We start from the raw sequence: 14,889 nt of genomic DNA on the forward strand, positions 1-14,889 counted from the left end.
TCCGGTTCCAACTGGTTTGTAGGCCACTAGATCCGCTTCCAACGTTGAGTCCGGTGCATGGGTTTGCAAAAAATAGATCTTTGCGTGTCGACGATACTGCCTTTCGTCCGAAACGGGATACTTTGCAGGTGATTCGCTTTTTGATGCCGTTAAAAGTACTGCACTCTTCGCTCAGCTATATTAGAAGAAACAAAAAACAAATCAATAAAGAATTTAAAGTTTATTTTAACAAAGTTTACTTACCATCATCTTTTAAATATTGTATGCGGTTTTGAAGGTCTTGGAGTCAAACTTGCACTTTTTCCCAACGACCGGCCATTTTTAAACCCACCATAACAAAGAATGAACTAGAAGTTGAACTGTCAAAATTTCAGTTCATTCACCCGTACGTTCTTTTCACGTAAGAGTGATGTTGTCCAACAGTAAATATTATTAAGGGTTCATTTCATACATATTTACGTCTAGGTGGTTGTTACCTTCGTTAGGTAAACTGAAGAAAAATTCATCTTTTTGGAATCTACGTGATTTTCCACGTAGCCTTGACGTGTGGATTATTTTGAGTGTGTGTGATTACGTGACATATAATACATATTTACATGATTCCAGACTTAAATTTACATGACGTCATGTTTACATCACTTGAATGAAGTTTACATGACGTGTAATCTTCATTATTTTTAACTGTGCAGATAATGTCATCTCTATAACAAAATAACGGCACATTTGAACAGAATTCTAAACCCAGTCATATCGATTTGTTTAACAACACGTTTATATCAAATTCTCATCATCTCATTGTACCGCCTTTCGTATATGCCCTTGATGTGACATTCAATTCACTTTTCTCTGCAAGCAGGAATCATTTTCAAAGAAGCACTCGGTGGAGAATAATCTGTTAAACTGTGATCTCCCCCTGAAATTCTTTTTAAACTTAGGTCATTTGTGCGAATTTACTGCAAAGCAACGATGGCTCTCAATAAACTCAGCATCGAGAATGTTGATTTGAAGGGCAAACGAGTTTTTATGCGGTAAGTTAGTCTTCAGTGATACTGTACGTAGACAGTGATAGCAAAATCAATAATATTCTGTTATCAACTTTTAGTGTGGATTTCAATGTCCCTATCAAAGAGGGAAAGATCACTAGCAACCAGCGTATCGTAGCTGCCCTGGACAGTATTAAATATGCCTTGGAAAAGGGTGCCAAGTCCGTTGTCCTTGCCTCCCACCTTGGACGTCCGGACGGCAACAAGAATGCCAAATACACCCTAGCCCCGGTGGCCGAGGAGATGAAGAAGCTGTTGGGTCGTGATGTGACCTTCCTTAACGACTGTATCGGTGCTGAGGTTGAAGCCGCATGCAAAGACCCTGCACCGGGTTCGATCATTTTGTTGGAGAATGTCCGATTCTACGTTGAAGAGGAGGGCAAGGGCGTTGACGCCTCCGGCAATAAGGTATGTACGATGTATAAGTAGTATTAGTAATAGTCACATTCGTATGACTGTACTCTATTAATAAAGATTGATTGTTTGGGTTCCATTGTTATCGTGCCAAGCTTACAATTGCATAATATTACGTCATGGTCAGTTTGTTCGCGGGTACATTCAACACATTCAATCGATTTCACTATCCATGTGTTGAGTGACTTACCTACTTGTTGTTAAGCCCTCAGTACACTCTTTGCCAAGTGTGCAAATTTTTCCACACGCATAAACTAACACTTCAATATCCACTTGACACTTCAGATGTTTTGTCATTGTTGAGACCGATGTTTACATGTTGGTTTATGCGTGCGGAAAAATTTGCACACTTGACAAACAGTGTACTGAGGGCTTTACTGACAACAAAATACATACAGTGGCCCAATTTCATATTCGTACAGGATACTGTTTCCACATCAAGTTAGTAAAAAACTATTAAATGAAGTATTGAGCTACAAATACTTTATCCACATTGAAGGTAACAGGTGTTATCTATTGTTTGGCAATCACAAAATGTTTCCATTTACATTCATCTTTGGAATAATAGAAAAGTATTGAATTGATGACTAAAATTCACCCAATTCCATATTCGTACACCTACCAAAATTCATACAAACAACGTTCAAAATTAAATTTAGAAGCTCTATTTGATTACTGAAATGCTTTATTATGATGGTCAGATGTAGTGAAATACATTTGGACAATTTATTAGTGGACATATATGAAATTTAGGTAAAGTTATGAGAAATGACAGTTTTCCAATGATTTTTGCTATTAAATCTTATAATTCGCACAATTAAGTTTATTTTTGTCATTGGATTCAATCTATAGATTATACTCGTAAGCTCTGATAGAAATTTAGTTGAAATATATATAGTTTACAGAAATCATAAACAGTTTTTATCCCTTTTGAGTTCAGAAAATGGTTGTGCCATAAGTTCAAAACTCTTCTAAAATGATATTTTTAATCAATGTCAACCAAATTTTCACTCTAAACAACAGGTTAATGTTAATTTTGAATTTGTCTGTAAAAATAATTTGAACTACGAACTTCGTTTTACAATAAAGTACTCTAAACTACGTTGTACATACCTCCACATAATTGATGTCATCGTAATATTCAATTATCTTTGAAATAATATTCAAATTATATTCAAAATAGCACCCTATTTTGCAATTTATTGATTTTATAAGAAAAATACAAAATAACTTGAATGAGCAGAGAGCATTGATATACCATTTAATAGAATATATCCTGTTGTTTTCATCATTTTAAAAAACGTTTGTGTTGCGGTTATGGCAATAATATTTATTCTTTAAATCTCTATAATCATGTTTGGTAGTAAAATGTAAATTAAAAATGATAATTACGCAATGTTTTGATAGGAATATTAACTATGGATTATGTATATACATTTAGGAGCCAAACATAAAGAAATTAACTAAAATTTTTGGTTTTGGATTTGTTGTAAATGTTATACTACCTAAGATTCAAAAGTATAAGTTGTCGATATCCACTCCTAGCTACTCTAAAACTGATTATAATTTTTTGAAACTTGTGCAATATTCGCAGTTATCATTCTTGAGGAAGTGATGTTGAAAAAAATGCAATTTATTGTTCGACTTACCGAATATTTCAGCAAAAAACATGGGAAAACTGGTATTTTTCTTAAATTTACTTAAGTTTCAAATATGTCTACTATTCAAATATGTATTCTACTGCATCTGAACAACACAACGAAGAGCTTAAGTAATCATCTAGTCCATTAAAAAATAGTTTTGAATGCTGTATATTTCTTTTTTGTTAGGTGTACGAATATGGAATTGAGTCAATTATAGACACAATCTCAATACTTTTCCATTATTCCAAAGATTTAAGCAAATGAATACAGTTTGTCATTGCCAAACAATAGGTGACACCTATAACCTTCATTATTGATAAAGTATATCGAAGTCCATGCACCATTTAATAGATTTATACCAACTTGATATGAAAACAGTGCCCCGTACGAAAATGAGATTGAGTCACTGTAGAGCTAATGCATGTACTTTTCACTTTCAGGTTAAGGCTGATAAGGACAAGGTCAAGGCTTTCCGCGAAAGTCTTGCCAAATTGGGAGATGTGTATGTCAACGATGCTTTCGGAACTGCTCATCGTGCGCATAGTTCCATGATGGGTGAGGGATACGCCCAGCGTGCTGCTGGTTTGTTGTTGAACAAGGAATTGCGTTACTTCTCGCAAGCTCTGGATAACCCGCCACGACCATTCCTTGCCATTCTGGGTGGAGCTAAGGTTGCTGACAAAATCCAGCTCATTGAAAATCTCCTGGACAAGGTGAACGAAATGATCATTGGAGGTGGAATGGCATTTACGTTCCTTAAGGTATTGAACAATATGGAAATTGGAGGATCATTGTTCGACGAGGAGGGTTCAAAGATCGTTCAGAAGCTGGTAGACAAAGCCAAGGCCAACAACGTGCAACTGCATTTACCAGTGGATTTCGTAACTGGTGATAAATTTGCCGAAGATGCTGCCGTTGGAGCTGCTACCGTCGAGAGCGGAATTCCCGCTGGACACATGGGTCTCGACGTTGGACCCAAGTCTCGTGAAGCATTCGCTGCTCCGATTGCCCGCTCCAAGATCATTGTTTGGAACGGTCCACCCGGCGTTTTTGAGTTCCCCAATTTCGCCAACGGAACGAAAGCTCTTATGGATGCCGTTGTCGCTGCAACAAAGGCAGGCACTGTATCTATTATTGGCGGTGGAGATACCGCTTCGTGTTGCGCCAAGTGGGGAACAGAATCTCAGGTATCACACGTTTCTACTGGTGGTGGAGCGTCTTTGGAACTGTTGGAAGGCAAGGTTCTACCTGGTGTCGACGCCTTGAGCAGCGCTTAAATAATCGAAAACATGTTCCAGCATAAGAGTTATTTAGCTGATGTTCCGAGCTGGCTTATCTAATCACTAAAGTTTAAGCTTTGTTAGAGTCAAAAAGAAAGTCGAAACTCGTCATAAAATAATCAATGTGCACCTAGCGCTAAGATGTAAGTGTAGACTACACCATGTGCTGTTATCAGGAGAGAAAATAAAAGTCATGTGTTACGTATTAGAGATGAACTATGGCATTTGTTGATTTATTTTACAACTGAAACGATGCGTTGAGTCATTAACCAAAAAGAAAACAATAGTAATTTAAAAACAAAGAGAAATCATACGGACTTCTCATAAGGATTTATCATATAATCTGACCAGAAGTTTCCTCAAGGAAAATTCTAAGAGTTTTGTTAATTGTTTTTTGACTATATTGACCATACTTTTCAACGGCTTCCTCCGAGGATTTAACTTCAGTCCCTAAATTGGCCAATCATATTGAATTCTCATGCGAGAGGCCAAATTAAGAATACCCTGACCAGATAAGGTGTATAAGAATTAAAATTATAAAAAAGAAAAATTAATCTTATTTTTTGAATCATTTTAGGCGAGTAAATTAATGTAGCTTTACATGGTGTCTTCTGCTACCTGGAGACCTGACCTGGAGAGCTTGAAATTATCAGGGAAATTATTTTCAATCAGCAATACACGATAGAACATATCCTTTTTGTGACGAAAAATCTTTTCAATCATAAAAAAGTTTCGGCTGTGCCGCTATCAAAACATTACTGGAGATGTTCAGTCCTTATTGTTTTTAGTGATTTTTATGTATTCAGCATTAAGGACATATAGGAAGGAATCCCTGTCATGGCAGTGAAGATGGCTTCCTCAAATATACAAACACATTTCTGGAAGTCCAAATTATTTCTCAAAATATTTCACTTTTCTACAGTAAGTCCATTCCCAAATTGGTAACGAGACATCAGAACACTATTACCTTACAATTTCCATAATTTTAACACTAGTAGCTGATGAAAATTTCATGAACCGTGCTAATTTTAAACACGGACGTTTAACTTTGCTACAAATGTTTACACATATCAGCCTGCGAACGAAGAACACTTTTCGCCGAATTTTACCACTTTCGCTAAACGTAGAACTTACAACACTATTTACTTTCACTACTTGTTCATTAAAGAACAATTACTGGTTGATTTCTGATGAAAACAACTTAAAATTTCACCAAACCGTGCTAAAAACAATCACTTGACCACAGCATTTCGCTTTTTTTATTTTTCTAATTTTACGCCGGCTGCTCGCTTGCAGGGCTGTCAGTACGATGATGGTTACGTACGACATCAAGCAATCTTATTTAGTCGAAGGGGAAAATACTCAAATTGAAGTGGCGATTACTGGCAACAACGTCTTATCAATTATAATTTCACTATTACCAACAAATAGAAGAATATTTTTTGTGAACCACTACTTTTATACAGTTATTAGTGGATTCAATGGAGTTTCACCTTAAACATGTTCAGTCAAGGAAGCAAAACTTAAGATTACCAAGTTGGAAGAGGAGTGTACGGAAGTCTCTACCCAAGTAACCATGGAGCATTATATCATTGCATATATAATGCAGCTGCTTTGCCGTAAGCCTACCATTAAAGTAGTTTAAAAGTGGAAAAGGGCACTTTTACAGTTAAATTAATGCAAGAAGGACGATTAAGCAATGAAGCAACTTATAAAGTAATATTAATGCACCAATACAATTTATAAAGTGATGTTAGTGCATTGATACATTTGTAATGTAGGGTTAATGCTTTATTGCTTGACAGCTCTTGAAATTTGTTGAATAAAAGCAATGTTGCATCAATGTTGTTGATATGCAGTAGAATACGTGCAATGTTATAATGCTTGTGGTTACTTGGGTATTTTTCATTGAGGTCTCTAAAGTATCTGCTTGCAGTGAATACTGATGCAAAAAATCTAGTGGCTTCAGAGAAACATTCAGATACTATTACGCAACTATTTCATAAGTTCTTAATGACATTTTTCTTAGAACCTGAGAAATGCTTCAGAGAATCCTTCCGACAGTGATGCATTTGAACGCATTCAGTTCACGTTCCAGTTCATTTTTTTTGAACGCAGCGATCAAGTAGGCTTGAACATTGTACAGTTCAAAAATATAAACCCGTGCGAGCAGAAAATTGAACCCAATAAATTTTGATTGATTAACGACAAAAATCAGGCCAAAACCTATGTTTTTGATATGTATTATATAAAGGATTGTGTGCTTTTAAATTTATGAATGTTTACGGCAATTCATTCATTCATTTTCCAAGTGAGGGCTCCGATCATAATTGCCAACTGAACGTTTATTATCATTTATTTCAGGCATTTTCATGAGGATTCTTTGAAAATTCATCCACAATTACTCTCATGAATTGTTTTAAAAATTCCTTCAGGCATGATTCAATGAAATCTATTATATTTTTTTTCAATAATTCCTCATGAAGCTCGACTTGTACTCATAACGTACTCATAAGGTTCCTCCAGAAATGTCTTGCGGCATTTCTCCAACATTTCTTTAGAATATTACAGCAATTATTATAGACATTGCTCAGATCATAAATTGCATCAGAGATTCTGTCCGAATTTCTTCAAAAAGTCTTGTAGGACATTATATAGAGATGCAAATGTTTTTTTTTCAGTTATCTTAGCAATTACCTAATCATGAAAATCATATGAAGAATTTTATCGAGAATGCAGGAGTTCTTTCAAAGAACTTTGTAAGAATTCGTCAAGGCATACATAGAACTCAAACAAGTTTCATCAGAGATTACTCTAGGATTTTCACTATCATTTGGCAGCGTTTGGTGGGCCAATGAGAGCGCAAGTCAGTCTGAAGTCGGGAGCACGGATAGGTAATGGCCGTAATAGTCTGTGCGGACCGCATGAATACCGTCGGAAAGGATAGGAAGGGATACCCTATCCCAGTATGTGGAATTGTTGAAGACTTTGATTTGACTTATATATATATTTGCCTTTGGGCTAATATTTAACTTACGATAATGCATGTGTTTTATTGAAAAGTGTAGTGAATTTCATAGTTTTATGCAAACATAAAAACATTTTATAGTTTTATGCTGTGGAAAGAAAAACACTCGTGAAATCAAGAAAAGCAAGATTGGAATCGCCTACGCTGAGTTGCACAAAGCTTCCTTTAGCAACTGCAACTGATTATCTTTTTACGAAGACATGCTAAGACACTCGGTGAGAACGTTCCTTTTATCTTTTACCTTTTTTTCGATATGCAATATTTGTGAATTGAATAAATAAATAATGAATGGTTCGTCACTCCGTGTGTCGGCAAAAACACCAAGAACATATAAAAATGGTCGTTTTTTTCCGAATTAACAATAATTTTTGAATAGTTCGTGACCACAGGTATCGACATACATTTGTCTACGTTTGTAATGAAGCCAAAATCAAAGTATCATGAGTCGCATCACTTACCAAGGTGAATCCTAAACACGGAACTTTTTTAACCTTCCCACTAACAAAAAATCCTTCCTGCGACAACCGTCGAGAGGTGACATCGGTCTCTAGTAACAACGCTTGAGCTTGAGCTTGACTGGCCGTCCGTGGTTGCTACTCCAGTATCGCCAGATCAGCTGCACTTACACAAGGAACCAACTGGATGATTGTTTGGGATTAACAGACACCCTCAATATATAAGTGATCTCCTATTTTTAGGCAACAATGGCGCTTGTCACGTCAGAATGCAGACCAATGAGGGGAAGGGGGAGGAATTTATGATGCATTAAACTGACTCGCACGGTAGACCGTATATACCACTGCGTCTACGCCAGTTCATGTGGGAAGATGTGTTGAGGGGGGTGATAATTTTATGGCAGAGGCTTGCTGTTTGGTTAGCAGACTGCCTATTTATCAGGCGTAAGGAAAGACGTGCTATAATAATGGAAGAGTGGAAGCGTAGGGAAACGGTTTTTTAGTCCGTCTCTGATTCTAGCAAATGCTATGAACGAATAGATCAACTGTGATAGATTAAGAGTGGAAAAATAGAAAAAAGCAAGTGAAAGATACAACTACAAAGTACGATGAAATGAACGGGCATGAGTTTGAACCCATGACCTTCTGCTTATGAAGCAGAAGCGGTTGCCATTACACCACCAACCCCGCCTTCCTCGGTCTCTAGTAACAACGGTAGTCAAACTAACATCCCTCTCCTCCTCGACGATCGTAAGGACGTGGCCAGCGCCGTTATTGAATTCATTATATTCTGAGCTCTCGATTTGTGCACATTAAGAATGGTAAGCTTATCCTAAGCCCCGTTCATTTATTCTCTGTGCAATTTCGATTGTTCTAGTCAATCACGTGGTAGCATCTATGCTTATGCTTCAAAACCTTGTCAAGTATAGAAAATTGATTTTATTTAATTTACTATTACAGTTAAGCTACATTCACTACATTGTACTTATTAAGTATTGAATATTATTTTATTTTTTCATAACTATCAATATTATGAAGGCTAGAATTCCCAGCTAGTGAAGAACTTTATAGTACTAGAACACCACCGCTAAACATTACCTAATCATGCTTTTAATGCAAATGCAAATTTGATGTAAATGCTATTGATCTCCATTTGCTTCTATCCGCAACCCGGTGCACGCGCCCTGTTGGGTGGTCTCGAAAAACCTCTTAGAAGATTCAAACCGTCAATGGCATTTCCCATATATACAGTATTGGACAAAACATTTGCAACTTTTCCGATTTTCCATACAAAATGATTGCAGACGGAATCACAAATCGACCACGTTTTGATTGATGGACGGCACTTTTCCGATATTACCGACGTCAGTACCTATCGTGGCGCTAACATCGACTCTGACCACTATCTAGTGATGGTGAAACTGCGCCAAAAACTATCCGCCATCAACTATGTACGGTATTGATGCCCGCCTCGGTATAACCTAGCGAGACTGGCCCAACCGAACGTCGCTGCCGCATACGCGCAGCATCTCGAGGTAGCGTTGCCGGAAGAGGGCGAGCTTGACGAAGCCCCTCTTGAGGACTGCTGGAGCAACATAAAAGCAGCCATCAACAACGCAGCCGAGAGCATCGTCGGGTACGTGGCAAGGAGGACATGTAACGATTGGTTCGACGAAGAAAGCAAGCAGGTTTTGGAGGAGAAGGATGCAACGCGGCCTGCAATGCTGCAGCAAGGAACGCGACAAAACGTGGAGCGATATAAAAGAAAACGAAAGCAGCAAACCCGCCTATTCCGGGACAAAAAGCGCCGCCTGGAAGAAGCGGGAAGTTAAGGATGCCATCAACCAGCTCAAGAATAACAAGACCGCTGGTAGGGACGGTATTGGAGCTGAACTCATCAAAATGGGCCCGGAGAGGTTGGCCGCCTGTCTACACCGGCTGATTGTCAGAATCTGGGAAACGGAACAGCTGCCGGAGGAGTAGAAGCAAGGGGTCATATGCCCCATCTACAAGAAGGGCGGCAAACTGGAATGTGAAAACTATCGTGCGATCACTATCCTGAATGCCGCCTACAAAGTGCTATCCCAGATTATCTTCCGTCGTCTATCACCAACAGCAAATGAGTTTGTGGGAAGTTATCAAACTGGTTTCATCAACGGCCGCTCGACAACGGACCAAATCTTGACTGTACGGCAAATCCTCATGAAATGCCGTGAATACCAAGTCCCAACGCATCACCTGTTCATCGATTTCAAAGCGGCTTATGATAGCATTGACCGCGAAGAGCTATGGAAAATCATGGACGAGTACAGCTTTCCCGGGAAGCTCACAAGACTAATAAGAGCAACGATGGACGGTGTGCAGAATAGCGTGAAGATTTCGGGCGAACATTCCAGTTCGTTCGAATCCCACCGGGGACTTCGACAGGGTGATGGACTTTCGTGCCTGCTGTTTAACATCGCGCTAGAAGGTTTCATGCGGAGAGCCGGGTTCAATAACCGAGGTACGATTTTCACAAGATCCAGCCAATTTGTTTGCTTCGCGGATGATATGGATATTGTCGGCAGAACATTTGAAACGGTGGCAGACCTGTACACCCGCCTGAAACGTGAAGCGACAAAAGTCGGCCTGATGGTGAATGCGTCAAAAACATAGTACATGCTGATAGGCGGAACCGAGCGCGACAGAGCCCGCCTGGGAAGCAGTGTTACGATAAACGGGGATACTTTTGAGGTGGTTGATGATTTCGTCTACCTCGGATCCTTGTTAACGGCTGATAACAACGTTAGTCGTGAAATACGGAGACGCATCATCAGGGAAGTCGCGCCTACTATGGGCTCCAGAAGAAGCTGCGGTCGAGAAAGATTCACCCCCGCACCAAATGTACCATGTACAAAACGCTTATAAGACCGGTTGTCCTCTATAGACATGAAGCATGGACCATGCTGGAAGAGGACCTGCAAGCACTTGGAGTGTTCGAACGAAGGGTGCTTAGGACGATCTTTGGCGGAGTGCAGGAGAACGGTGTGTGACGGCGGAGAATGAACCACGAGCTCGCTAGGCTCTACGGCGAACCCAGTATCCAGAAGGTTGCGAAAGCCGGAAGGGTACGCTGGGCAGGGCATGTTGCAAGACTACCGGACAACAATCCTGCAAAGATGGTGTTCGCGTCGAATCCGGTTGGCACAAGAAGGCGGGGAGCACAGCGAGCGAGGTGACTTGATCAGGTGCAACAAGATCTGGAGAACGTGGGCCAAAATCAAAGTTGGAGAGAAACAGCCATGGATCGAGTGAATTGGCCGTAACGTCGTTAACGAGGTTTTATCAAATTAATTGATGTAACACCAACTAAATAAATAAATAAAATACAAAATGACCAACTTTGGTAAGCTATATCTCGGTTATTTATAAACCGATTTGAATAAAATTTTGGCAGAACATCAGACATAACTTGAATTTTGACATATATTTTTGAGTGATTTTTCTAATCACAAGTTCAAAAGCAGTAACGGTTTGACTGAAGTGAATTTTTAACGATTTTTTATAAATGACATAACTAAACATATTAGAGGAATATCTTCATGGTATCTTCAGCACAGTTGTAGATTTTAACAAGATGAACAAGTTTGCTGAAGACAGTTTTTGTGTAGGGCTATCAGATTTTGAGATAAATAGTTTTGAATTTTTTCGAAAATAACACTTTAGTTAAACCGTTATTAGCTTAGCTTAGCTTAGCTTAGACTGACTACACATATCAATGGTTGCTATTCCGTGATTGACCGAAGTCAGTGAAAATGCACAAAGAATCAACTAGAAGTTCGGCTGGGATTGGCCATAATCTTCTTCAGTGTGCATAATTCAGTGACTCTATTTATACAGGGTCAATAACGGCGCCGGCCACGTCCTTGCAGTCAGGTGGGATTGGGGGAAGGAATGTTAGTGTGTAACCTTTGCTATTTGGAGACCGTGTTTACCTCTGCATCTCCACAAAGGTTACTGGGAGGGATGTTTGTTAATGGGAAGGATCGTTGGGTCACAGGATTCACTTTGATAAGCGATTAGACCATGATAAATAATTATTTGTGAGATATTAACATGCTTATATGTACAAATAATATTTTCATTTGATATGAACAATATCTATGTAGAGAAAAATTATGCCGACACTTGAGGTGACGAACCTTTCAAAGTTTGTTGAATAAAGTGAACCTTTCGCAAGTCTACACTTGTAGTGTCGAACCATTCAAAGTTTTTTTTAATTACAAAAATAAAGGTAAAAGGAAATTTAGACATAAATAATTTATGAATCAGCGTTTATGTCGACACTCACAGTGACGAACCTTTCAAAGTTTGTTGAAAAATCATATTTACGTCTCACCGTTGTAACGATTAAAGGTGCAGTCATACATATTTTATAGATTAGAAATAGTAGCATGAAACGAGCTCACCAATTGATCCGTCATCCTTGAGCAGCAACAATCCACTTTCAGCTTCACTCGTTTGCTCGGCTATATAAAAGCACTCAGAGAAAATAGGCGCGCGACCCGAGAGGGAAAACAACTGACGACTGCTCAGGCTTTCTTGACGCACTGCCCAGGAGCAAGCGTCAACGTCGAAAGAACAAAAAGAACTAATCGAACGCGGCACTTTTTCACTTTACTCGACCGATGTGCGACATGTTTGATCTTGTCCTCATCGCCGGCCCCCGTAAGAGCAAGCGTCAAGGTCGAAGGATCAAACACAACTCAACACTTTAGTTTTATTTTATTTTATTTTATTGATGTACAAGGGGGTCAGGGGCCAAGTCTCCAGCATAAGTTTGAAAACTCACACCGTCCATAATACACAACAATTTGGAGTTTGGGAAGTAGGCAACGCAACATCTTTGACCAGAAGGTTCTTTAAGTTTTGCTTCTACTCTTGACTTCCAATACACGTATGAATGATGCAAGGTCAAAAGAACATGAATCAGTCATACATATAGCGGTAGTGAAGTGTTTTGCCTAAGGATATGGGAAAGGAGGGATGTTGATTTAATTAATCTGATTCACCTTGCAATCAGTAATAAGAATATTTACAAAAACATGATACTTAACTTTTCTCGGCCAATACGCTGGCATGTCTTTCCTCTCCAATGGATTTTTCCTCGTTGTAATGGCGGGTTAGATATGAAAACAAGGATAAAGAGAGAAGGAATGTTAGTGATTGTTACATGCTTTATTGCTGCATTGGCCTACAATGAAATCATAGAAAATTCGCTCTTTGGATTCCCATGATAACAATCCCCATGCAGCTTACGAGAAACTCCATGGCAATGATCACTGTACGCCATGTGCGGCATAAGGCAATCCATGAGACAGCTGCGATCATCTGGTTTTTTGTTTATCATGAGGTTTTGACGTTTCGCGATCGGAGTGACCGTTCGATTACAAAGGAAAATGTAAAGCTCCGACAACACTCCCATGCTTTGTTTACCCTGCCGTTTCGGTTACTTGTACACTTTCTGCTGTCAGTCCTATCGCGGAAAGTCCTCATGGATAGCCTTATTCAGGACATCTCAACAATACTGAGGACGAACAACAAAAAATGAATCCAAAAGAGCGAAAACCTCAATGTTTCAATGTAGGACAATTCAGCTTTAATGCATGTGAGAAGTTCTTGGTGATATTCTCACAACGGCCATTCAGAATGGTTCGACGGATGTAGATAAAAGATCATTATGATAAAATTAACCCGACGACATGTTAGTGAACTCAGAACGATTATTGTATTTGCAACTGTTAATTTCGATAGTTAAACTTAAGGTCGGTTATTGTATATAACTTTTAAGATAAGCAGGAGTAAAGCACGAACGCGAAGTAATGACCTTCCATCCCATCTTCAAGTGCTCCCCACAAGCACAACACTCCATTCTGGCACTTTAGAACGTCCATGTTGTAACTTGTTCACACAAGAAATCTGCCTCGACCGAGTTGGCAGAACGCGCCCATACCCCTTTCTGAACCAAAGGACAGGGACAACTCAACACTTTAGTTAAACCCTTATTACTTATAAACTCATGATTGGAAAAATTATTCAAAAATATATGTTAAAATTCAAGTTATATCTGATTATCTGTGAACATTTCATTCGAATCGGTCCATAAATAACTGAGATCTAGCTTACCATAGTTGGTCATTTTGAATGGAAAACCGAAAAAGTTGCAAATGTTTTGTCCAATACTGTATACTACCCAAGATACTATCCCACATTGCACATTCATACTGATTGTGCTCTTAACCCACCCTCAGTTTGTAATCTTCTCATCAGCTTGAAATTTTATTTCCCTGAAGTACAAATTATTTCAATGAATGGTAATCGTATTATGCTGTATAAAAACTTTGCCATTGTATGCAACCACTAATTGGATCCATTGGGGCATCTCAGAGAGCCGAAGTAGATGTAGGGTTGTGAAGGAGAAAATGGGGTCGTGACGGACTTTGGTTTCAGGTTGGCCGATTGCGCTGCAGAATCGTTACCCGTTCTGTGGCGTAGTTGGTTAACGCGCCCAGTCTAGCGTATTGGGAGTCGTGGGATCGAAGCCCACCAGAACGATTCTATTATTTTTCACAATCTTACATCTCAATTTGTCCAAATTGACTTTTGTGTCTACGACCTTCAGGAATTTTCTCTAATTGGATATTTTTATTCTAAACTTTCTGCTAGTGTACAAAGCTGAAATAGAAATTGCACTTCTTTCAAGATTGGTGCCTTCAAAGTTTTTTTAGGTACCTTTATTGAATTTGGATTGCAAGCTGTTTCATCTTAACAAGCAATCAATCCGATGACTGCTTGGGACTAACGGCATCCTCAATGTTTAAGTGCTTGTGATATTTTACTATGAAGCTGCAATGCCGCCTGCCACATCAGGTTGTTAACTAACGAAGGAAAGGAAAAATACTGATATTGCATATAGCTCGCCCACAGAAAACCATAAATACCACTGCATCTACGCGATTTATACCAGTAGCTTGCTTTGGTTAGCAG

The 14,889-nt window shown here is 38.9% G+C and overlaps 1 protein-coding gene across 1 annotated transcript; it reads left to right on the forward strand.

The window, feature by feature from the left end:
• The first annotated feature begins 827 nt into the window (after positions 1 to 827).
• On the forward strand, positions 828 to 4,596 carry LOC5565774 (phosphoglycerate kinase). The gene is made up of 3 exons (XM_001650083.2): positions 828 to 1,028; positions 1,103 to 1,451; positions 3,541 to 4,596. The coding sequence occupies exons 1-3, from the start codon at positions 967 to 969 to the stop codon at positions 4,375 to 4,377; spliced, it is 1,248 nt and encodes a 415-aa protein (XP_001650133.1). The 5' UTR covers positions 828 to 966; the 3' UTR covers positions 4,378 to 4,596.
• Positions 4,597 to 14,889: the final 10,293 nt, after the last annotated feature.

This window comes from Aedes aegypti, chromosome 2 (genome assembly GCF_002204515.2).
Source record: "Aedes aegypti strain LVP_AGWG chromosome 2, AaegL5.0 Primary Assembly, whole genome shotgun sequence".
Taxonomy (NCBI): domain Eukaryota; kingdom Metazoa; phylum Arthropoda; class Insecta; order Diptera; family Culicidae; genus Aedes; species Aedes aegypti.

Coding starts and splice junctions, on each gene's coding strand:
- LOC5565774 (XM_001650083.2), top strand. CDS start 967: ATGGCTCTCAATAAACTCAGCATCGAGAATGTTGATTTGAAGGGCAAA. Junction 1,029..1,102: donor GGCAAACGAGTTTTTATGCG/GTAAGTTAGTCT, acceptor ATCAACTTTTAG/TGTGGATTTCAATGTCCCTA. Junction 1,452..3,540: donor TTGACGCCTCCGGCAATAAG/GTATGTACGATG, acceptor TTTCACTTTCAG/GTTAAGGCTGATAAGGACAA.